Here is a 25,860-nt window from a genome sequence, read left to right as displayed (position 1 = left end):
CTCTAAATAAGCAAAAATAATAGCACATTTTAAGATGCATGGAATATTATGTAAACAGCGTCTTTGAGGGACTCCAGGATGGGCTTTATTTTCTGATCAAGGACAATCAAATCATGGGAAAAACTTCAATTCACACAATTTTTCAACTTTAGGTCTTTCTGGACAACTCTACCCCCTCTGTCTCATAGGTAAAGAAGACAAAACAAACATCAGAACCCCCTAACCTTGTCTCTCTCTATCCCCATTTTACTTCCACTGAAAATGCACCAAACGTGTACCCCTTCTGATGCTATCAGAAGGGGTAACAGGAAAGAAAATGTAAAAAAATAAGTAATCTTGAACCTCAATATAAACAGCTGGGGAATTAGGTCAAAAAAATGTTCCTGAAAGTCCAGAATACTAAGTACAACAGGTGCAATGATAGATATCATAAGAAGCTCTCTAGGGGTTCTTCCCCAGTTTTGAGTTCTTACATTCCAACTTGGTTTCTGAGCACCACTCTAGGTTCATAAGGTATTTAAAGCATTATCTTTGTTCCTTTACCTGTTGTACTTAAAAAATAAGTAATGACATATTTATTTATTTAATTCGATTTCTATCCTGTCCTCCCAGTAGCTCAGAACGGGTTGCAAGCCAACGTTCACAGTGTAATACATTTGGACAGTACAATGACTATACAGCAACTTAAGTACAACTTAAGAAGAATGGAGAAGAGAGTGCAGAAAGGAAGGGGAAATTTAAGGGGGAAAAAGGGGGTTGATTGCAGTTGGAATTTTAGTTGAAGAGGAGAGTCTTCACCGCTTTCCGGAAGGTCATCAATGAGTTCTGTAATCTGATTTGCGGGGGGAGTTGGTTCCAGAGTTGGGGGATGAAGTGGCTGTAGGAGCGTTTGAGGGCAGTTTCTGACAGGAGAGACCTTCCTGGGAGGATGCATAGGCGTTTCTCCATTTCAGAGCAGAGGAGGCAGTTGGGGGTGTACATGTTGAATAGAGCAATACATATATAAATAAAAATCAAAATTCTGATACCTACCTGAACTTCCTATACACCAGCCACCACCATGAATGTAAATCACTGCTCTTCTCAGTTTATTCGACTCTTTCTTTGGCACGTATAATCGAACCGGAACTTTATTAAAAGTTGTGTCAGTCACTGTGATGTTTTCGTCTGATGTTGGTTCTGTGTGTTTAAAATCTGTGAGAAGCATCATGACATCCATGTAGTGACTCAGTCCAAGTAGTTCAGATAACCCTCCCTAATGACAAAAAAAAAAAAAAGATTGTACAAAACTGTGAATTCAAAAGCAAATTTTACATATGGAAGACAATTCTAAAAGGAGGGTATCAATTAGAGAATGACACGGGGACAGATTTTTCCCCATCTCTGCGGGAACTCACTTTCCCGGCCGGTCACCGCAAGTTCTTTTCCTGTCACTGCCCCATTTCTGCAAGCTCCGTCCTCATCTGCACAAGACTCAACCACTTTAAAATCATAAGTAGCAACATTCTAGAGCTCAGATTGTGATGTCATAATGCCTCATTCCACCAATGCCTAAGCTCCGTCCTCATCTGCACAAGCCTCAAACACTTTAAAATCATAAGAAGCAACATTCTAGAGCTCAGATTGTGATGTCATAATGCCTCATTCCACCAATGCCTAAGCTCCGTCCTCATCTGCACAAGCCTCAAACACTTTAAAATCATAAGTAGCAACATTCTAGAGCTCAGATTGTGATGTCATAATGCCTCATTCCACCAATGCCTAAGCTCCGTCCTCATCTGCACAAGCCTCAAACACTTTAAAATCATAAGAAGCAACATTCTAGAGCTCAGATTGTGATGTCATAATGCCTCATTCCATCAATGCCTAAGCTCTGTCTTCATCTGCACAAGCCTCAAACACTTTAAAATCATGTGTTTGAGGTTTGTGTGGCTATGGTAGAGCTTACAGGAATGGAGCAGGGACAGGGGCAGTGACAAAACTCACAGGGACGGGGAAATTGAGTTCCTGTGGGGACGGGGACAAATTTGTCCCCATGTCATTCTCTGGAATTAATATTTAAGCACCAAGAACACTCATAAATGACCAATACGAATATAGTATTTATGTGTATATGTGTTAACATGTGGTTTATTTACACTTGATATCACGCATTTTCCAACAAATGGATCAACGCAGTGTACAATAATAAAATAACATTAAATAAATAGAAAGGAACTCCATAAAAATGACAGGAAGGACAGGCACTCAAACAAAACAAAGATTTTTTTTTTTCTAATCTTTATTGATTTTCAAACAACCATTGTGCAAAACAAAAATACATATAATAGTACAAGAAAAGCACATTGATCTTACAGGTATATACGAGCAATCACTTTAACCCTCCCACTCACCTAATAAATGATCAAGAAAACAAATACATAGCATCTTACAATAATTTTACTCAACCTAAAATAATAGTGCAAAAAAAAAAAAAAAACCACCACCCTCCCACAAAGATTTTTTTAAAAAACATAATAGAGGTGTGGGTTATGGAGGGAAAAAAAGGAGACTGTTAAATTGAATGCTTTATCAAAAAGGTAAGACTTTAACAAAGTTCTTCCACGGTTAGTACAAGGAGCCCTTAATAGCAGTCTGCCTATCTCATGGCTGGTAAGAACCAGAAACTGCAAAGTACTGTTGCTTGTACGATTATGGTGTGGTACGGTAGGGGAGGCAGTTCTGCCAGGTGGACTAAAAATGCCTGCTTTAAAGAATCATCTTTAACAATATTCAAATCTAAACTTAAAACCTTCCTATTTATGCTGGTCCTGTGAGAAATCTGTTGGTACACTCCCGCACTCTCAGCTCACGATATATTGGGAGAAGGTTTGGAACACCATTTCCTCTATATTAAAGATCCAAGAACTGTTAAATCTTAAAATTGTCGTTCTAGGACAGGGAAAGGAAATTCCGAACCTCGAGAGCCGGAGCCAGGTCAGGTTTCCAGGATATCCACAATAAATATGCATGAGATAGATTTGCATCTCAAGGAGGTAGTACATGCAAATCCTTCTCATACATATTCATTGTGGATATCCTGAAAACCTGACCTGGCTCCGGCTCTCGAGGACCGGAATTGCCTACCCCTGTTCTAGGACAACTGGGTCTTACACAACCTCTATCGCAGTGGTTCCCAACCCTGTCCTGGAGGAACACCAGGCCAATTGGGTTTTCAGGCTAGCCCTAATGAATATGCATGAAGCAAATTTGCATGCCTATCACTTCCATCATATGCAAATCTCTCTCATGCATATTCATTAGGGCTAGCCTGAAAACCCGATTGGCCTGGTGTTCCTCCAGGACAGGGTTGGGAATCACTGCTCTATCGGAGCCTAATGCACGTTTGCTTAATATCCTATTGTTTTTGGCTATCAAAAATCTATCGCATTGCTGGAAGAATTTATCTAAGGTAGAATTCATTGCATGGTGGAATACAGTATGTATTACTACCAAGTTTGAAAGTGTAACAGCAGAAAAACATCATTCCACTGGTTCATTCCATAAAATTTGGAGCCCGGTTCAATTATATTGTGCTTTAGCCCGTTGACAAGTAGTTTCTCAGAATATTTTCTTAAAAAGATTATATTGATCACCTCCCCTTAACTTAATTTAATATGTGATGCTTGTTGGAAGCTCTTATACATGTGGATGATTGCAAGTATGCCATTGGCCGATTATTTGTGTGCTGGTATTGCCCTGTATACTTGTCTTATTCATAATTTAATTAGGCTTTGTATAATCAGATTGTTTCATATTTTATTTAATATTTGTTTACTTTGTTATAAAATTAATAAAAAATATTTGAACTTAAAAAAAAACTTTCCTATTTCAAGACACTTTCAATGCGGGCTAAACTTCTCACACCTTAAGAAAATGAGATTCCCTCACCTACTGTACTAATCCTCCCCCTATACCCTTTTCCATTGCAAATTTTATTGTAATGTCACCCTCCCTTCCCCTACTTCCCTCCTGAGCCTATGTTAGTCTAGCCTGTTTAGTCCCCCCTCCTTAATGTTTTTAGATTATATTTTTATTCTTTTACTGTATTTACCCTCTGTAAACCATCTTGACACCTGGAATAGACGGTATAACAAGAATTGAATAAATTTGGAAACTTGGATTCACTATCCCACCATCTTCTGGCTCCTTTCTTGAGAAAGTACAGTCACAGAACTTGACAAAATATTAGGAAAGGAATAGAAAATAAAACTTTGAGTATTATAATGCCTCTGTATTGCTCCATGGTGTGTTCTTACAATAGAATTAGAACAGGTTCATAGAAGGATGATCAGGATAATTTTATTTTTTTTTAGTTCAATCATTTTTATTAGCATTTTAATGAATACAATACAATAAACGAGTAACAATGACCAGTGTGAGGATAATTAAAGAAATAGAATGGCTCTCATATGAAGGAAGGCTTATGAGGTTAGGGCTCTTCAGCTTGGAGAAGAGATGGCTGATGGGGGGGGGGTCTAATATTTATGTAATTATTTATATTCTGCTCTATCAAAACATTTCTAGGCAGATTTCAATTCAACATACGCAATTTTAAGACCATATAATCTTATCTAAAAACATCAAACTATTAGAAAAAGCTGAGTAGAATAGAACAGGTAAAGGAAAATTGATTATTTACTTATTCAAAAAAGTACAAAGACTAGGGGGCACTTCATAAGTTTGCACGGTAATACGATTAAAAACTATAGGAGAAAATATTTTTTCAGTCAATGAATAGTTAAGCTCTTGAACTCCTTGCCAGAGGGTGTATTAAAAGCAATTAGCATATCTGGGTGTATTTATTTAATTTATTTAAAATTTTATTTACTGTCTAAAAAACTATGGTTTACAAGAATAAAATATACTTAAAATGAACATCACAAAATAAAATCTTCACTCTTAATTAAATTCTCCTACTTCAAAATCAACACAGTGCATCCCAGGAATGCTGTAACAAACAGCTGGGTGTTTCTTCCCTCCCCCCCCCCCCTTTTTACAAAACTGCAGAAGTGGTTTTTAGCACCAGCCCAGCACACTGAATGCTCTGCAATGCTCCGATGCTCATAGGAACTCTATGACCGTCGGAGCAACGCAGAGCATTCAGCATTCCTTCTGATGCTAAAAACTGTTTGAGCATAGTTGTATCTGCCTTGCCAAAGCATTCCACAACTTAACACCAGCAATACAGAAAATCATTGCCCAAGTGACTGGAAGAAAAGTCCATAAACTGTTATTAAGGGCTCCTTTTACTAAACCACGGAAGAGCTTCTTACCACAGGCCGGCGAGGTAAATGCTCCAACGCTCATTCAATTTCTATGTTGGGGGTTACATTAGCAAAATGCGAACAAGAAAGTGATTTGGGGGTACTGATTGACAGAACCCTAAAGCCTTCGGCACAATGCGCGGCAGCGGCGAAGAAAGCAAACAGGATGTTGGGCATGATTAAGAAGGGGATCACGAGTAGATCGGAATATGTAATAATGCCACTTTATAGAGCAATGGTCAGACCGCAATTGGAATACTGTGTCCAACACTGGTCTCCATACCTCAAGAAAGATATAACTCTGCTGGAGACGGTACAGAGGTGAGCCACGAAACTTGTCAAGGGATTGGAGAATTTGAGCTACAAAGAATGCCTTAGGAAATTGGGACTGTTTACCCTCGAGCAGAGAAGACTGAGAGGGGATTTAATAGAGACTTTTAAAATAATAAAGGGATTTGATAAAATAGACCAAGAAGAAGCATTACTAACTTTTTCGGATGTGACACGGACAAGAGGTCATAGACTGAAACTGAGTGGCAGCAGGTTTAGGACGAATGTCAGGAAGTTCTTTTTCACACAGCGCGTGCTGGGAATTTGGAATGCTCTCCCGGAGGATGTTGTGACAGAGAATACTGTTCTGGGTCTCAAGCGCAAGTTGGATGCACACCTTCTTGCAAATCATATTGAGGGCTGCGGTATATCTGGGTCTCCAATCAGGAGTACCTAAATGGGCCGCTGTGTGTGCGGATCACTGGACTGGATGGACCTCGGTCTGATCCGGTGAAGGCTTTTCTTATGTTTTTATGAGTGTTGGAGCATTTACCTTGCTGACCCTACAGTAAGAAGCTCTTCCACGGTTTAGTAAAACCCAGTGTAAGTTGGAATAGGGAAAGCTGCTACTTATCCCTGAGGTCGGTAGCATGGACTCTTCCTACTCTTTGGGATTCTGCCAGGTACTTCTGATCTGGATTGGCCACTGTTGGAAACAGGAGACTGGGTTAAATGTACTTACAGTCTGACCCAGTATGGCAATTCTCATGGGTTGGTTTTGTTTTGCACAGATGCCCACACTTGACTCTCTATTGTGCTACAAGCCATGGAAACTTCTACAAATGGGGCTTCATGCATATGCATGTATGATCACCTCCAAATTGTAGGGGTTTCATGCACTTTTGCATACAAAACACCATTTGCAAGATATGCCAAATTTCCAACTCTGCACCTCATTTGCTATACATTCAATTTTATTCAGATTCAAAGTCAATTGCAAGGTTTTGCAAAGCAGCTCATTAATTCTGAAGTTCTTGAAAAACTGGAAAGCAAAAAAAGTGTCTCCTTGCAATGCAATTTTTTTTTTTTTCTGGCCTAGGAGCGGTGATTATTTTTGCAAAATTGTGCAAGTATGATTCATCCTTCCCCCTTAGAAACTGCTTTTTCACACTTCATCCACTGGTCGATTAATGGTAATAAAATACACGAGTCAAAATGTTGTGTGATCGTGGCATTGAGGTACCCACTAGAGAATGACACGGTGACAAAATTCATCACCGTTCCCGTCCCCGCGGATAACCGCGGGAAACCATCTTCATGTCATTCTTTAAAGAGAGAGGGAAGAATCAGAGTATGAATGGCCACAACCACTGACCCGCAAGCTTTGCTTTGAAGAATGCTGGTGTAGAAGGACTGAGGTTGAGAATGACAGTCTCTGGTATCCAGAGCAGATATTGTGATGTCATAATGCCTCATTCCACCAGTGCCTAAAAGCCAATCACATCAGTGATGTCACAATGGCTTCATTATCCTTGGCTCACATAAGCACAGCCACTGACCCACAAGCTTTGCTTTGAAGAATGCTGGTGTAGAAGGACTGAGGTTGAAATAGACACTAGAAAATGACATGGGATTATTTCCTGCGGTTATCCACGGGGACGGGGACGGTGATGAATTTTGTCACCGTGTCATTCTCTAGTACCCACTTCTTCAAACCCAGCATGCACCCAAAAAAAGGGAGTAAAAGCCTCCCCAATCTCATCTACAAACGATTAGAAAAAGCTGAGTAGAGTAGATTAGGGGGCTGGTCTCAGCGTGGCTGCACTTTTCAAGGCTGTATTGTTTGTTCCCCTGATGAGCCAAACATTGGTGGGGAAGATTGGAGAAGACATGACAGCGTTGGAGCTTATGTCGTCTTTTATCAGCTAAGTCCTTGAACGTGCCTCCGGGTGACTTTGCCCTTTTCTAAACCTGAGCTGTTCTGTGAGGGAGTTTTTTTTTTTGCCAGTGTATGAAAAGCAGTTTTGATTTGTACCTTTTGGTTCTATACTGCTACATTAGTCTGAGGCTTTTTCTCCCTCTTTTTGGGTGCATGACCAGGACAAAGGAAGTCATTTTGCCGCTGTATCAGGCAATGGTGCGCCCACATCTGGAGTACTGTGTCCAGTACTGGTCGCCATACCTCAAAAAGGACATGGCGGTACTTGAGGGAGTCCAGAGAAGAGCGACAAAACTGATAAAAGGTATGGAAAACTTCTCATACGCTGACAGATTGGAAATGCTGGGGCTATTCTCCCTGGAAAAGCGGAGACTTAGAGGCAGTGGCGTACCAAGGGGGGGGCGGGGGGGCGGTGCGCCCCGGGTGCCAGCCCTAAGGGGGTGTTCCCAGCCTTGCCGTTCAGTCCCCCGCCATCCCCGAAGGACCGCTCGCCCCACTGACCTTCCTGCACCACCTGTGAAGCAGCCCGCAGCAGGATCGCGAAGTTAGCGTCAGCGATCCCTGCGCTGCTTCCTGCGCCGCGATCCCGCCCCTCCTCTGATGTCAGAGGAGGGGCGGGACCGTGGCGCAGGAAGCAGCGCAGGGATCGCTGACGCTGACTTCGCGATCCTACTGCGGCTGCTTCATAGGTGGTGCGGGGAGGCCAGGGGGGCGAGCGGTCCTTCGGGGTAGGTCAGGGCATCAGGCCTTCAGGGTGGGGCGGGCGGGCAGGCAAGCAGGCTTTCAAGGGGGAGGGGGTGACAGGCAGGCAGGCAGGCCTTCAAGGGGGGACAGGCCTTCGGGGGAGGGGGTGCAGACCTTCAAGGGGTGCAGGCATTCAAGGGGGGGCAGGCAGGCCTTCAGGGGGGGTGCAGGCCTTTGGGGGGGTGTAGGCCTTTGGGGGGGTGCAGACCTTCAAGGGGGTGCAGGCCTTCAAGGGGGGGAACAGGCCTTCAAGGGGGGAAAGGCAGGCAGGCCTTCAAGGGGGGACAGGCCTACAAGGGGGGGACAGGCCTTCAGGGGGGTGCAGACCTTCAAGGGAGTGCAGGCCTTCGAGGGGGGGTGCAGGCCTTCAAGGGGGTGCAGGCCTTCAAGGGGGGACAGGCCTTCAAGGGGGGGAAAGGCAGGCAGGCAGGCCTTCAAGGGGGGACAGGCCTACAAGGGGGGGGGAGAAGCTACAAGGGGGTGGGACAGGCCTTCAAGTGGGGGACAGGCCTTCGGGGGGTGCAGACCTTCAAGGGGGGGACAGGCAGGCAGGCCTTCAAGGGGGGGACAGGCCTACAAGGGGATGGGACAGGCCTTCAAGGGGGGTGCAGGCCTTCAAGGGGGGACAGGCAGACCTTTAAGGGGGGACAGGCCTTTGGGGGGGACCATGATTTAGAAGTACACGGAGGGAAGGGGGTGTTCAAAGAGACGTGCATATGCCAAACTTTGGGGGGGGAAGAAATAATGGGTCTGAAAATAGAGGAGAGGGAGAGAGATGATGGACCATGGGATTTAGGGAGGGAAGGAACAGAAAGGGAGAGAAATTGGACACAAGGGATGGTGTGGAGGAGGGATAGAGATACTGGATAGGAGGGTAATTAGGAAAAGAAAGGGAGAGATGGTGGACTCTGGGATGGTGGGGAAGGAGGGAGAGATGCCGGATGAAAGGGTATTTAAGAAAAGGTGGATCTGTGGAGGGAGATGAAAAAAAGGAAAGATACCAGACTTCCTGGGAAGGGAAGGGAAATGGAAAGGGAGGACAGAGTTGGCAGATGGATGGTTAGCATGCAGAAAGAAGGAGACCCTGGCAAGCAAGTTATCAGAAGAAAACCAGAGCCTTGGACCAACAAGATTTGAAATATAACCAGACAACAAAAGGTAGAAAAATTAATTTTATTTTCTGTTTTGTGATTATAATATGTCAGATTTGAAATGTGTATCCTGCCAGAGCTGGTGTTGGACTGCAAACGTGAGCTAGGATTTAACAGAGAGAGGAAAAGTCCTTTTTGTTTCTTTATTTTATTTACACCACAGCGCCAGTGTGGTTAGGAGAAGCCAAAGGGGGTGAAAAAGCTATAAAACCCACCAGGAGTTTTGAAAAAAATCACCCAACTGGGCAGGAAAATCGAATTGAAAAACCAATTCAATAGGGCTGAATCGAATCAAAATTTTTTTTCCTGTATCTGGCAGCATTAGTTTGCGCTACTGTCTTAGACTTTAGGACCTGGGATTGGGGAGAGATAGCATCCTCAGTACTTTATAATGCAAGTGAAACGAGGATTTGATCAGACTTTTGAAGGGTCTGCAGAAAAAAAATATTGTATAGGCCGGGGACATGAGACAGCAGGAAATGGGAACTTTTCTTCCTTCTATTTTTGTGAATGGAAAGGCTGAGGATGTCAGAGAGTTCAGTTAAAATATGTGCTTTATAAGAAAATATAATAATGTGTTTTATAAAGTTTATAGCATAGCTGGCCTACCCAGTGAGGTGTTCCTAGTGGTGATGGTGGCAGCGTGTCAATGTGTTGAGAGGAAGAGGTGGTCTGGGAAATTCTGCTGAGCAAACTCCGGACCCATTTCCACCCCCCAGTTAGTCCACTCCACTCAACTGGTTCACACACTGAGTGGGTCTTTGGGTGTTGTTTTGGGATCTCTTCCAGTGGTTTATCTCCTTCTGGTCCAAGGAAGGAAACTTTGTTATCCTTAGCATTGACCTACAGAATATGTTTGTAACAGCGCTGCTTGTGTGGCATTAGGCTATGTAGTGATCGAAAGAAAAAAACAGACCTTTGCACATTTTTGCACTATATGGTGGGTGTATGAGGGGATTCACATTTCCTGCACAGCTAAGTCCATGTGAAGTTACCTTGTGCTGTATTTGACATCTAGCAAGGTCTCTGCTTGAAAGGAAAGATCTAAACTTAAAAATGAAGTGGCCAGAAGTTATGGTAAAAGCAGATAGTGTAGCTGGTTTTAAGAAAGATTTGGACAAATTCCTGGAGGAAAAGTCCATAATCTGTTATTAAGACATGGGGGAAGTGTCTGCTTGCCCTGGATCGGTAGCATGGAATGTTGCTACTCTTTGGGTAGTGACCTGGATTGGTTACCTTGAGAATGGGCTACTGGGCATGATGGACCATTGGTCTGACCCAGTTAGGCTATTCTTATGTTATGTTCTCATCTGTAGGGGCCTTTGTTTTCACTTCTTATTTTAATGTATTTTTTTTCTGGGAACTTATCAGTGTTTTTTATAATGGGAACAAAAATGGAAGAGAATTAATGTGTGTGGGATGAGGGGGTAACTAATTTCTTCAGCTAAATAATTCAATCCACCTCAACCAGAAATAGGAGAACTCACGCACCATTCACACACCCTCCAACCAAAAACGTCAAAAGAAAAAAACTGTTCGACAACCTCCTAGCCATTTGAGCTGCAACACTCGACCCCCAACTCTACAAACAATTGACATCGACCATAGACTGCAAAACCTTCAAAAAGAAATAAAAACCCTTCTATTCAAAAAACACATAAAACCGAACTAACACAATCAGAACTGTCCCAGGCATCACCTGCAACTACTCCATATGTACTTCTGATGTCATGACAATTCAGACATAATTTATGTTATGTTATGTTTGGAATATAAGAAAATTTTCACTGCCTGTTTCTATTCTGACCATTTATTCTGTTTCATGGTCATTACAAAAAATATTTTTTTACATGGGGGGGGGGGTGTCAAAAAATGATGGGCCCCGGGTGCCACATACCCTAGGTACGCCACTGCTTAGAGGAGACATGATAGAAACCTTCAAAATCATGAAGGGCATAGAGAAGGTAGACAGGGACAAATTCTTCAGGCTGTGGGGAGCCACAAGTACAAGGGGGCACTCGGAGAAATTGAAAAAGGACAGGTTTAGAACAAATGCTAGGAAGTTCTTTTTCACTCAGAGGCTGTGATAGGCCAGAGCACGTTACAGGGGTTCAAGGAGGGTCTAGATAAGTTCCTGAAAGAAAAGGGGATTGAGGGGTACAGATAGAAGTGGAGGTAGGTTACAGGAATAGTCAGACACCACTTCACAGGTCATGGACCTGATGGGCCGCCGCGGGAGCGGACCGCTGGGCACGATGGACCTCTGGTCTGCCCCAGTGGAGGCAACTTCTTATGTTCTTATGCTGGGTTTGAAGAGGGGGAGTGCCACGATCACACAACATTTTGACTCATATGAACATATTATATGTTGTGCGTCCTCATATAATTTGTTAACGCATTAATAAAGTACACATCCAAACCCCGAACTTAATACACCCTGGCTTAGTGTAACATACCATTCTGAGTTCCTATGTGCTGGCACTCCTCTTCCTTTCAGTCTTCTACTTCTTGTTGGCCAGTTGCCCGACTAGGCTGTGAATCAATTGAGTTGGCTTCCTCCCAGTATCAACTTGCTGCTGCCCCACCCCCACCTCTACAGTACATATTTTTGTATTTATGTTCAGTTTTCACATGACACCTTTCCCTGGGTGTGTTCTAAAGAGAGTGCATAGAGAAAAACAAAGCTATCGAAAGGAGTTTAAGGAGTAGCGAGCGAGTTTATGCCAAGGCTAGAAAAGATAAGAGCGGGAACTTCTTAAATGCCAGCACGATGGTGTACGCCAAGATAGGGAACAGGAAGAGAAAAAGCACAAAACAGTTCATGCATTTGGATTTTGCATATACCAGTATTAGAACTGAATATGAACCAAACTGAAAATGTTTGCTTTCTACATCTCAATTGGAAAGTATACAGGGGGGGGGGGGAGGAAGAGGGAAAGGAACAGATGAGGAAGAGGGGGGGGGAGAAGGAAAATAGAATATATCCAAAAGACTCTTGACCTAGGGTTACCATATGCAGGCCTGAGGAGAGGGGGATGCAGGCGATACATCGCTCCAGGGCCTATGAAGCTTAAGGGGGCCCAATGAAGCCCAAGAAACATCACGATTGTTAGAAATAAATAGTAATATACAGACATAAATGTGTGTAGAATTTTGTATGAGATCCCACACACCTTCTTTGTACCGGAGCCCAGACGTTCTCTTGGCGGCTCAAAAAAAGGACAACAGATTGAGACATCCAGGTTTTATTTCCATTTCTTTCAATGAAAGTAAAATCCAGATGTCTCTAGCCATCCTCTTTTTTCTGGAGCCATGTGGTAACCCTATCTTGACCTTGTGCACACATTCACCTAGTCACCCCACCCATGGATACACATGCATACAGACCCCTTACATACCCTTAATCTGGAACTGTGCCTCCATAGCCCTGGTGATCTATATATACCCCTATACAGAAGCCCTGCATCATCCTCTCCCCTTCACACCATATACCTACCCACCCCTGCTCATCCCCTTATACAAACAGCTATCTAACCCTACTCATTCCGCATGAACATATACACCCAATAGGAGCATAGCTACTACTGAGTAAACCTAGCAAAATGCCAAGGGTCACCCAGTCTGCAGCTAAATCCTCTCTTCCGGTCCAGCACCTCCCCTCCCCCTCCCGCAGTGCCCAGTTACTCACCTGTCCTCCAGATCCTAGAGAGGCTGAGATGGTGCTACAGGCTATCTCACTGCCCAGCCGGGCCTTTCCTTTGCTGCATCCCACCCATAGGAATTTGCGTTAGAGCAACGGGACATGGCACAGAAAAGGCCCTGCCGGCCAGAGAGGAAGCCTTTAACACTGTCTCTGCCACTGTAGTGTCTGGAGGACTGCGCAGACAGGTTAGCAGCTGGGCATGGAGTAAGGGAGGGGTAGTTGGGGAGCCCATTTTGGTCCTCCTGCCCAAGGTCCACTGTGTTCCAACTAGGTCACTGACAACTAAAATTGATGTAAAGGTACTGGGTACACTGGGAGAATCTTCAGCCTTACCTCCCCCACCACCACAACAATTAAATTTCAGGTCCCCTAGTCCTCCTATGACACCTTGCTTTTAAATATTAAATTTTGGTATGTGGCTATGGGGTAGGGTTACCAGACGTCCAGATTTTCCTGGACATGTCTTCCTTTTGTCCAGGTTTTGAAAAGCTTCTGACTTCGGGATTGTATCCGCGAACGCTCAGATGCAACGTGGTGACTCATCGCATCGCATCCGTGCATACACGAACAGGTTAAGGGGTGGGGGGGCGGGGCTGGAGAGGGATACAGGCAGGATGTAAGCGGAACTGGGTGGGCCTGGGGGTGTGGCCACGGGACTGAGATTTTCCTTTGGGAAAATCTGGCAATCCTAGTGGGGAGGAATGTCACACAAAGACAAAAATAATTAATGCAATTTTTAAAAGTCATTGATTGCTATTAGACCAGTGGTTCCCAACCCTGTCCTGAAGGACCCCCAGGCCAATCGGGTTTTCAGGCTAGCCCTAATGAATATGCATGAGAGAGTTTTGCATATAATGGAAGTGACAGGCATGCAAATCTGCTCCATGCATATTCATTAGGGCTATCCTGAAAACCCGATTGGCCTGGTGGTCCTCCAGGACAGGGTTGGGAACCACTATATTAGAGCTCTCAAGGAACTACCTAGAACAGGGGTCTCAAAGTCCCTCCTTGAGGGCCGCAATCCAGTCGGGTTTTCAGTATTTCCCCAATGAATATGCATGAGATCTATGTGCATGTATGCTTTCAATGCATATTCATTGGGGAAATCCTGAAAGCCCGACTGGATTGCGGCCCTCAAGGAGGGACTTTGAGATCCCTGACCTAGAACAGTGGTTCCCAACCCTGTCCTGGAGGACCACCAGGCCAATTGGGTTTTCAGGCTAGCCCTAATGAATATTCATGGAGCGGATTTGCATGCCTGTCACTTCTATTCCATGCAAATCTCTCTAATGCATATTCATTAGGGCTAGCCTGAAAACCCGATTGGCCTGGTGGTCCTGCAGGACAGGGTTAGGAACCACTGACCTAGAAAATAATAACATCTTTACCATATTATCTTGGGCCCCATCTGAACTGTGTGCATACTCTGCAAACCCACGCTGCTCCTTGTGACCCTGGGCAAGTCACTTAATCCCCCCATTGCCCAAGGTACATTAGAAAGATTGTGAGCCCACCAGGACAGAGAGGGAAGATGCTTGAATACCTGAAAAATTCATGTAAACCATTCTGAGCTCCTTGGGGAGAATGGTATAGACTTAGAACATTGAACAAACAAATAAAATAAATACTCTGCAGATTTCTTTACTCATTTTTCTTTCAGTCCCTGTTTGGCTGCCAGCTCTTGCAATTGAGTCTAGTTTTGCAGTGCTAGTGTACTTTTATATAGAAACTGATTTTTATAACGTTATCTCAATGCTTTTAATTATCTGTTTATATTTATTGCAGATTCTCTTTCTACGCTACTGTGTATAGCAGGGATCTCAAAGTCCCTCCTTGAGGGCCGCAATCCATCCAGTCAGGTTTTCAGGATTTCCCCAATGAATATGCATTGAAAGCAGTGTAGGCACATAGATCTCATGCATATTCATTGGGGAAATCCTGAAAACCCGACTGGATTGTGGCCCTCAAGGAGGGACTTTGAGACCCCTGGTGTATAGCGAATGTATTAAGTATAGTGTAGTAAAGTTTGTTGTTGGATATAATCTGTTCTCTCGTAAATTTGGGGGTACAAAGGGGTTATCTGCAGAGCTCAGGAAGCTGCTGCCTCTTTTGATACCAGTCCATACCCATATCAACTGGCACAGATCTCAAAACCCTGATTCCAGGTACAGGAGAGATCTTTCCTACAAACTTGAACTCATCATACCTGAAGGTATACCGAGGCCTACAACCTACAGGACACAATTTGTTGCTGGGAAAATATAAGTAACAGGGGAGCTGGGGGGGGGAGGGGAGAGTTCTGCCCATCCCCATCCTAATTCCATCCCCAAGCCTGCCCTGGCCCCGCCCCCGCTGCTTCTTCTTGTCAGACAGGGAGGAAGTCTGAAAAGGAGGACCCGACAGTAGTCCCTAACTTAGTTGAATAGTGAGATGTACAATAACATTTCTAACCTGAAAGTGGTAATAGCTTGAATCATGTGGGGTGGAAGAAGGCCACCTTCCAGAAGAGATATATTCCTCTTGAGCAGTGGTTCCCAAACCTGTCCTGGGGGACCCCCAGCCAGTCAGGTTTTCAAGATATCCCCAATGAATATGCATGAGAGAGATTTGCATATAATGGAAGTGACAGGTATGCAAATCTCTCTCATGCATATTCATTAGGGATATCTTGAAAACCTGACTGGCTGGGGGTCCCCCAGGACAGGTTTGGGAACCACAGCTCTTGAGAATGTTTAGGTCAGGGGTAGGCAATTCCGGTCCTCGAGAGCTGAAACCAGGTCAGGTTTTCGGGATATCCACAATGAATATGTATGAGATAGATTTGCATCTCAAGGAGGCAGTGCATGCAAATCCATCGCATACATATTCATTGTGGATATCCTGAAAACCTGACTTGGCTCCGGCTCTCGAAGACCGGAATTGCCTACCCCTGGTTTAGGTCCTCCTGCCCTGGGCCCACTGTGTTCAGCGGCTTTCCATGATTAAGGTGACCATACGTCCCGTTTTGAACGGGACCGTCCCGTTTTCAGACCCCCCTGTCCCGTTGTCCCCACAAACAGCTTCGGGACGCCGAAATGTCCCGTTTTCAGGGACAGCGTCCCAAAGCTGTGCGCGGGGACAACGGGACAGGCGATCGCTTCCTGTCCCTGACCCTGCCGTGCAAAAAAAACAAACAAAAAGTCTCTTTTTCTGGCCTCTTATAGTGCTGGAGGGAGAGAGTGAGAGAAGGGCAGAGATGAGGGCTGAGTGATGCACGATCTTCAATCCCTTTCAGTGCTGATTGGTCAGAACAGTTCCTGGGGCAGGGAGAGTCATAGAAGGGTCCGCCCTCTAGTTCTGATTGGGGGAGAAGAGAAAAGAAGGCGTCACTCTCAGCTCCTTCTGCTACTCATAGCTAGGGTGGGAGGAGGAACCAAGGCTGGACATGCAGCTGGGAAGATGGATGCCCGATTTAACACCCCTCCTCCCAATTGGCCGCCGCCGCTGTTCTCCTTCTTACCTCCCTCCTGCTGCTAGTAATCATCCCTCAGAAGCCTTCTTCCAGATGTCAGTTCTGTCGTCGGAGAGGACGTTCCGAGCCAGCCAAGCAGTGATTGGCTGGCCCAGAACGTCCTCTCCGACGTCTGAATTGACATCGGGAAGAAGGCTTATGGGCAGCGATTGCCAGCAGCAGCAGGGAGGTAAGGAGGAGAGTAGCAGCGGCAGGGGTGGGGGGTTAAATTGGGTGCTGGAGGGAGGCTTTTCTTTTTTTTTTTTTTACAGCGGCAGGGAGGGAAGGAGGTAGGTAAGCAGCCAGGTTAGCTTTGGTGGTGGGGGTGGGACAAAGTCTGGAAGGCAGTGTGGGGGGGGGAATCATGGGAAGGAGGCACTGGGGGCACTAAGGACATGGGAAGGAGGCACTGGGGGGCACTAAGGACATGGGAAGGAGGCACTGGGAGCACTAAGGACATGGGAAGGAGGCACTGGGGGCACTAAGGACATGGGAAGGAGGCACTGGGAGCACTAAGGACATGGGAAGGAGGCACTGGGGGCACTAAGGACATGGGAAGGAGGCACTGGGGGGCACTAAGGACATGGGAAGGAGGCACTGGGGGCACTAAGGACATGGGAAGGAGGCACTGGGGGGCACTAAGGACATGGGAAGGAAGGAGGGAGGGAATAGAAAGGGACAATTGTTGGGCCTGAGTGCAGAAAGAAATGAAAGAAAGGAAACAGACAGAAGGAAACGCAACGAGAGACTCATGAAATCACCAGACAGCAAAGGTAGGAAAAATGATTTTATTTTCAATTTAGTGATCAAAATGTGTCAGTTTTGAGAATTTATATCTGCTGTCTATATTTTGCACTATATTTGTCTATTTTTCTATAGTTATTGAGGTGACATTGCATATTTTAAAGTCATCTGCCTTGACATCTTTGAAACCCCCCAAATATAAATGATAATTAACATTTTCTATGCGTATAGTATGCTTTGTAGTTTTTTAAAAATTTTATGGTTACCATTATGAATTAATAAGATATTATGTGTGCATGAAAAATGAATGGAAGAAATTGGGGGCAGGACTAGGGTGGAATTGGGGCAGGGCTAGAGCGAGATTAGGGGCGGGACTGACAATTAATAGATGTCCCCTTTTGATGAAAAAAATAAATGGTCACCTTATCCATGATAGAGAATTTCGATAGTTATTGCTTGGAGCCCGTTCTTATCAACATTTCAGAACTCAACTGAAAACTCATCTCTTTTCAAACTATTTGGTCAAATAATTTCTCTCTTGTCATCCTTAAATTGGTCTTAGTTTATAATCTTTTGTAAACCGTGTAGAATTTATGGTTACGCGGTTAAGAAGCACGATGTTATGTTATGTTCAGGCAGGCTATAAGTCTTAAATAAATAAATGTGGTTTAACCAGTCCTACCTGTTTATTTCTTGTAATTTTTATAATAGTTCCTGTTTCCTGTTTGATTCTTTGCTTTGAGCAATCCATGTGTGCCATTTTTTTTACTTACCTTGAACAATCTTAGCCCCCCCCCCCCCCCCCCTTTTACAAAGCCATGGATGGCAAAGTAAATGCTCTGACTCATAGTTCTTTTCTTGTTCTAGTCTGGAATTCATGCCTTGGAAGTCCCCGCTAGGGCCTCTGGGACAGAATGAACCAGCCAAAGTAAAAGTACTGCAAGACTGACTCTGTCACCTACGTTAAATTTTTTTTTAAAAAAAGCTAATAGAAGGACTCGGCTAAATTTGAGTTCAATCTGAAAGGCAGGAAAAAAGTGAGAGATTTTTTTCTTAATGGCTATTATGCACAAGCCAACCTTGCACCTGTGACCATCAGGAGAGAAATCAGACATCTTGCAGAAGGAACTAATCTGCCATTCAGAAGTCTGTGGTTAGCTACCCATCTCTAGGGTAACCAGACATGACCTTCTTTTAGGTGATGAGTTTCGGCTATAGTTTCAGTCTTTCTTAGCCAAAATCTTTCAGACAGTTGTGGTGGCAGTTTCGGTTTTGACAGAAACTTGGGGGGAAAAAACCCCAGCTTTGGTCAGCCTCCGTAGTCCAAATCCTTTTCAGTGTTCGCTTTGGCTCCCTCTCTGCAACCTACTGAATTTCAAAGTTCAAAAACAAATGCTTTTGATACAAAATTTTTAGCAGGAATTTAAGTATGTAATCAGTGGCGTAGTGATCTCTTTTACTACTTTTACAGTGGAAATTATCTCTTTTACTGCTGCAGGGAGGGGGGCTAAGTGGATTTCATGGATCTGGTTGAAGAGAATCTACTCCGGGACTTGTCCTTAGCTGTCTTCCTGCTGTACTTGAGTCTCCAAAGCTAGAAACGCTGGCTCTGTTTCAGGTTTTACTGTAAACAGGTAACTCCAGAAATCAAGTACACTTAATATTCAGTTCTTTGTAAGCTCAAGGGGATGGGGACCTCTTTTAGCCCCCTCATATCAAGCTACGATAACAGCTTTGACACTCATATAATATCTATAAGCATCAGAGCTTTTACCGCAGCAGCCGGCAATAAAAAAAAACCCTAACGCGGCTTCATAAAATGGGCTCTAGTGAAGCCCCCTTGACTGTAGATGCTCTTTACTGCCCCTCAGAACCTGCTTTTGGGGGTGACTGCCTAGTGTTTCCTAATGGTTGTGTTCACTCTGTACACTGCCACATACAGTATTTAACACCTACATTATAGCCACACACACACCCCCCCAAATAAACACACTCACACCCCTTCATACAGACAGAAATATTCCCACTGCATCTTAAAGACACACAAATCTAGGGTTACCAGCAGGGCAGGATTAATTCATTGAGGGCCCCTAGACACGCAAGTCCACTGGGCCTCCTGCCTCACCTGCCCCACCCCATTTACCCATTTTCTTATTTACTTCTTTTCCCCCTTCTTGCTTCTCTGCTCTCTTTCGTTCCCTTTCTCCCACCAGACATTTTTCTCTGCTCACTCCATCCCTCTCTCCAGATACTCTTTATCCTCTTTCCAACCCAATATTTCTCTTCCTTTGTCTCCTCTTTCCCATTCCCTTCCTTCGTTCGGTACTTTTTCACTCCTTCATAGCCTATTCCTATTGGCTCTTCACTCCTTGCCTCCCCCCCTCGGCTCTTCTCTCAAACTGGTTGAGGCTGCCTACACTTGATCTCTTTTTTTTTTTTTGTTACCATGCAGCCGTCTGATGGCTGCAGAAGAAATGTTTAAATATACTTCATTTGGTGCTGCTGTGGGTCCGGTCTCATGGCAAGAGCTGCAGGATCCACATAGAATCCTCCCTCCATCCCCCTGAAGCCTGCCTTCCCCCAAGCCGACCCGCTGCCAATTCCACCTCCCACCTCCCACCACTCACCCCCTGCCTGCCACCGCTGCTCTCTGGCTCCATTTAATTCCTTCCCCCCCTGCTGTTGGCGCAACTCCAAAAGGGCTAGGCGATTGCACCCGCCAGCCCAAAAGCCTTCCCCCGATGTCAATTCTGGCGTCGGAAAGAAGGCTTATGGGCCAGCAGCGTGCAATCGCTGCAAACACCTAGCCCTTTTGGAGTTGCGGCAGCGAGCGGGCAGGGGGAATTAAATGGAGCTGCAAACAAAGAATGCACAGCTCCAATCCTCCAGGGCCCACAACAGGTCTGGCTTTTGGCAATATTCCCAAGATCTATTGGCATACACAGTGGCGTAGTAAGAGGGAGCGGGTGGCAGACTGCCCCAGGCGCTATCCCATTTTGGAGCGAGGATTTACACCTGGTTTCAGCTGGTGTAAATCCTCACGCATAAGGTAGGCCCCAGATCACCTGAATTTTATCATATATGCGCATCATTAGTGAATGCCCCTGACCCGCCCATGCCCCTCCTATGCCACACCCCCTATTGGTTGTGCACTGAACAATTTGCACTCGCCTCTTTATAGAACAGCGCTGAGCAAGACGCACACTCTAATCCTAATTGAAGGCAATTAACCGCAATAATTGGTTGTTAGTGCCCAATTAGTTACCGGCTCACTAATCAATTAAACTGCATGCAAATTTGGCATGCACCCAAATTAGCGCATGCAATTTGGGGACTCCATATATAGAAACCAAGGGTTATTGACTTCATTTTCAAAACAGTTCCAACACGCATTTCCTCTATTACATCAGTGCTGCAGCCTGACTGATCTGGTACCCTAAACCGTGTGCCTATCTGTGGCCCACAGGGTGGAGGCTTGAAGTTTTCCCCTGGCGGGCCGCGAGTAGACGGGACACGTTGCAGGCAATAGCCAACAACAGCATTGTCGGCCAAGGCAGAGAAGAAGTACACAGAGCCACAACTGCCGCCTGCAGCCTCCTAATTTGGGCACGATGTGATGTCATTGTAGTAGCGCATCGGGCCCCCCTGAACTCCTCGGGCCTGAGGCATGTGCCTACTGGTCCTACCCTTTAATCCAGCCGCAATATAAATTGGTAATAAGCAAAACGCCTGTGTTAAAGCAATTGATGCGATCCAGCGTCTCGCTTTTGCGGTGTACAGTTGGATCGCATTGATTGCTTTAACACAGGCGCTTTGCTTATTACCAATTTATATTGCGCTTTGTTTTAACCCTTGCAACTCGTGGACCCCTGAAGAAGGCGTGTTCTCCGAAACACGGACCGTGTCGGGTCCCAGGGTTTGTAAAACAAAGGGTGACAATAGTTACCTCATTTTATATTTGGTTTCATAAACACAGCCTGCATCTTGTGCATACTGTCTGCAGTTTTCTCTTTTGTTTTTTGCTTGCTGTTCTTGAATTGCGGACACCGTTGGATTTCCTTGTTGTTTGGCTCCTACACACAGACACGTCTGAGCTTGCCAGCAGAGGGAGGGGAAACCCCATGAGTTTGCACTTTCCAGCTTATGTACAGTCTTATAATTTTGCAAAACAGGTATTTCCTCTGCTTTCATAACCTATTGATTTGTTTGTCAGTTACTACGTACTTCATGTATCATTTTATTAATTTTCTTTAGATAACAGGTGGAGGTAATTGCTGAAAGCTAATCATTATACACTGCGATTTTTATTAAGTGCTCTGGTCATAGCTCCAAGTGCCAGGATTAGTTCGAATCGCGCATTTCTTTGAGTAAAGTTAGGTTGATACTCAGAAAACAGTTCTTTTTAAACTGTATGGACATTTACCGTTCTACAGTATAAATTCAGTCACATCCTTGGTTTTAACTCCAATAGATAAAGATTAGGTGAAACATCCATTAAGGAAAAATTCTGGACTTAAAATGATAGAAATGTAGACATCTGTGAAATCTATTATTTGCAACTTCATTGCATAGATAATGCAAATTTTTTAATGTACTTAAAACAAGCCATATTTGTAGCCCAATGTAACTACAACAGTTCAGTGTGTACAATAAATATATTCAAAGGAAATTTATATGACCTCAGCAAATTATTACACCTTTATATTTGATATCTGTTAAAAATAAACACTTGCACAATTGACTCTATTTGTATATGTGCATGTGGTCAGTGTATATAATGTATATACTGTGTATATATATATATATATATATATATATATATGTAATATCTGTACATACATACACACAGAAACTTCTAGATTTCATATTGTATAAAATTAAATGTTCAGATGACTAATATATATTTACAATTCAGCCAACTGCTTGAGTTTTGATTTCATTCATTTTTGGGAAATATAGCCCTGTCTATATGACTCTGAGGACTAAACCACACAACACGTTACCAATGGAACACCAGAAAGTTCATTTATACCCCCTCCCCCCTTTTTCCCCCTCCCCCCTTTTCCCCCCTCCCCCCCGATTCACCTTATCCTACTCCCCAATTTCATCTTCTCCGTAGCCTGCATCCCTGCTCAATTTAACACCTAACTCTATACAATCCTGTTCAATTATTACTTAACTGCATATAACTATGTTTAATTAATGTGAACCACATGTAACTATGTTTAATTAATGTAAATCTGTTCAACTAATTCTTAACTGCATGTAATCCATGTTTAACTAATGTGAACCGCCTAGAACTCACCGGGTATGGCAGTATACAAGAATAAAGTTATTATTATTATTATTTAGCAGCTTCAACAATGTAAGGAAACTTACCACATGCCCAAGGCTTCTAAGAATAGAATCCGCAATCATCACTTTCCAGCCCTCCTCGACATTCTCAGGCAATGGCCAATAAACATAGTAGGCCACCAAAACAGAGACAATCAGAAAGCAGAATAACTTAGGAGCCATGCTTCACTGTGCACTTCTTCCTGTGCAGAGGAGAATGAAACGCTCTCGCTCGTGTCGAGTGGTTACAAATCAACACGCACTGTACTCCTAGGGCAAAGTTAATCTGCTTTGGTGTTTGAATTTCTGCCTAAGGATTTCATTACCAAAGTACACTGTAGATGGCAACACTCCCACATTTTTGGCATGGTCAAATAAAACAATTATTTTATTAGATGTAAAGCAAATAAAGTGCACTTACAATCACCGTGCTTACCTTGATTGTAAAGATCTTAACACGGATTTAGGTACTCAGTAACAAAGGTGAATGTGTGTGACAGGACTTTGCCCTACCAGCAGTTAACTCAAATATTAAAATTGAACTTTGCACTTTAAAAACTAGGCAGGGACAGGAATATTTAATATTAGGCTTTCTGTTTCTTAACACCCCCCCCCCCCCATTTTTGCAAAGCCATGTTAGGCTTTTTTATTGCCAGCCACGGCGGTGTTAGCTCTAACGCTCAATATCGAGCGTCGGAACTAATGCCACCATGGTCGGTGATAAAAAATCCTAACTTGGCTTCGTAAAAAGTGGGGAATAGAGTTAAGGACACATTTTATGTTTTCTATTCTTCTCCAATTCTATTATTTGTAAAGCAATAGGAGTTACCATATTATCTCGTGCATAATGCGCGGCCGTGTATAATGCGCACCCCGACTTTTTAAAAATAACATAATACAAAAAACTGTTTAAACTAAACTAAACTAAACCTTAAGTTTGTATACCGCATCATCTCCATAAAGATAGAGCTCGGCACGGTTTACAGGTAATTCAATAAATGAGGGAAGGACATAATAAGAAATTAGAGGTTATGAAGAAGATAGCTAGCTTTACATTTTAAATAGATAGCTTTACGCTTTGGAGAAAAGCCAGGTTTTCAGATACTTTCAGAATAATTGGAATGAGCCTAGATTCCACAGCGGGGCAGGGAGGTTATTCCAAAGCTCAGTGAATTTGAAGAAAAGGGATTTCCTTAATTTACCTGCATACACGACGCCTTTTAACGAGGGGAAAGATAGTTTAAGTATGTGGGCGGATCTGGTAGTGTCAGGTCTCAACAGTGGCGTACCTAGGGTATGTGGTACCCGGGGCCCATCATTTTTTGACACCCCCCCATCTATATGAAAAATATGACTTTTAGTAACAATCCACATATCGCACAAGAGTGTACCTAGGAAAAGGCAGCATCTTAAACACTGCAGTGAGCACTAGAACACAAACACATACATTGTAAAACTAAACAAGCCAGATCCCGCACAGTCAATTGATCCTGTAGTCAATGCCAACTGAAAACTGTGTACTTTTCATACACACAGAACAGAGATACACCCTCGCCCAATATGGAATAATCACAAACTAAACATAGAAATGTGTAGACAAAAGTTAAACTGAACCGCCAAGAAACCAGACCCTGGATACAATGCAACACCACAAAAACAGTAACACATGTCCTCTAATACAGTGCAAAATATAAAGACAGTAGCTGTAAATTTGAAAAAACTGATACATGCAAAGGGACCTAACGAGACTGGAAGAATGGGCAAAAAAGTGGCAAATGAGTTTTAACGTAGAGCAATGCAAGGTCATGCATGTAGGGAAAAAGAACTCGATGTTCAGCTACAAAATGGGGGGAATATTGCTAGGGGTGAGCAACCTTGAAAGAGACCTGGGGGTGATGGTGGACACAACATTGAAACCATCGGTGCAGTGTGCAACAGCCTCAAAGAAAGCAAACAGAATGCTGGGCATCATCAAAAAGGGTATCACAACCAGGACAAAGGAAGTCATCATGCCGCTGTATCGCGCAATGGTGCGCCCGCACCTGGAGTACTGTGTCCAATACTGGTCACCGTACCTCAAGAAGGACATGGCAGTACTCGAGGGAGTCCAGAGAAGAGCGACTAAACTGATAAGAGGTATGGAAAATTTTTCATACGCTGACAGGTTAAAAATGCTGGGGCTGTTCTCCCTGGAAAAGAGGAGACTTAGAGGGGACATGATAGAAACTTTCAAAATCCTAAAGGGCAAAGAGAAAGTGGATAAGGACAGATTCTTCAAACTGTGGGGACCCACAACCACTAGGGGTCACTCGGAGAAATTGAAAGGGGACAGGTTTAGAACAAATGCTAGGAAGTTCTTTTTTACACAGAGGGTGGTGGACACATGGAACGCGCTTCCGGAGTGTGTGATAGGCCAGAGCACTTTACAGGGATTCAAGGAAGGTTTGGATAGGTTCCTGGAGGATAAGGGGATTGAAGGGTACAGATAAAACTAGAGGTAGGTTATAGAAGTGGTCAGAAACCACTTCACAGGTCACAGACCTGATGGGCCGCCGCGGGAGCGGACCACTGGGCGGGATGGACCTCTGGTCTGACCCAGTGGAGGCAACTTCTTATGTTCTTATAACAATCACCACTTTACAAATTAACAAATAAAAATAAAACAAATAATGAGAAATAAAAAAATACCATTTTATTGGACTAATCCATGTAAGCTCGGTCCCCATCCCCGCAAACTACCTGATTCCATCCACACAAGCCTTGAATTGTTTATATTAAAGTATAAAAAGAAACAATATTCTGTACAATTGTCAATTTATGGTCTTCTCCCCACTCTCTCTTTCCCATTTCCCTTCAGCGTCCTCAGCCCACTCTCTTTCCGCTTTCCTTTAGCGCACACACATAAAAACAAGCAATTTCATTCTATTCATTCATAGAAATTAAAGTCTAAATAATGCCAGTCACATAACAAAACATGATTTTACAAAAATAATTCCCTGCAGTCAAGCCTGCAAGGATTACTAGATGTCTTTCAGAAGCTCCCCTCCCTCCCTCCCCATTACCTTGGTGGCCAAGTCAAAATGATCTACCAACAATAAAATTTTAAAAACACAAAGCACATTGTACGCAAAGAAAATGTTAATTATCATTTATATTCCGCGGGTTTTCAAAGAAGTCAA

General features: G+C 43.9%; 1 protein-coding gene across 1 annotated transcript in view; it reads right to left on the bottom strand.

Annotated features, from left to right (window-relative positions):
- The window catches only part of AADAC (arylacetamide deacetylase), a 37,900-nt gene extending 14,991 nt beyond the window's left edge, over positions 1-22,909 (bottom strand). The window contains exons 1-2 of the mRNA XM_033958687.1: positions 22,727-22,909; positions 1,033-1,255 (exon numbers count right to left, since the gene is read on the bottom strand). Coding sequence (XP_033814578.1) covers positions 1,033-1,255; positions 22,727-22,864 — 361 coding nt within the window. The 5' untranslated portion in view covers positions 22,865-22,909. The remainder of the gene's footprint in view (positions 1-1,032; positions 1,256-22,726) is intronic.
- Between the last annotated feature and the right edge of the window lie 2,951 nt (positions 22,910-25,860).

This window comes from Geotrypetes seraphini, chromosome 9 (assembly GCF_902459505.1).
Source record: "Geotrypetes seraphini chromosome 9, aGeoSer1.1, whole genome shotgun sequence".
NCBI lineage: Eukaryota > Metazoa > Chordata > Amphibia > Gymnophiona > Dermophiidae > Geotrypetes > Geotrypetes seraphini.
This window is presented reverse-complemented; position numbering and strand designations above follow the sequence as displayed.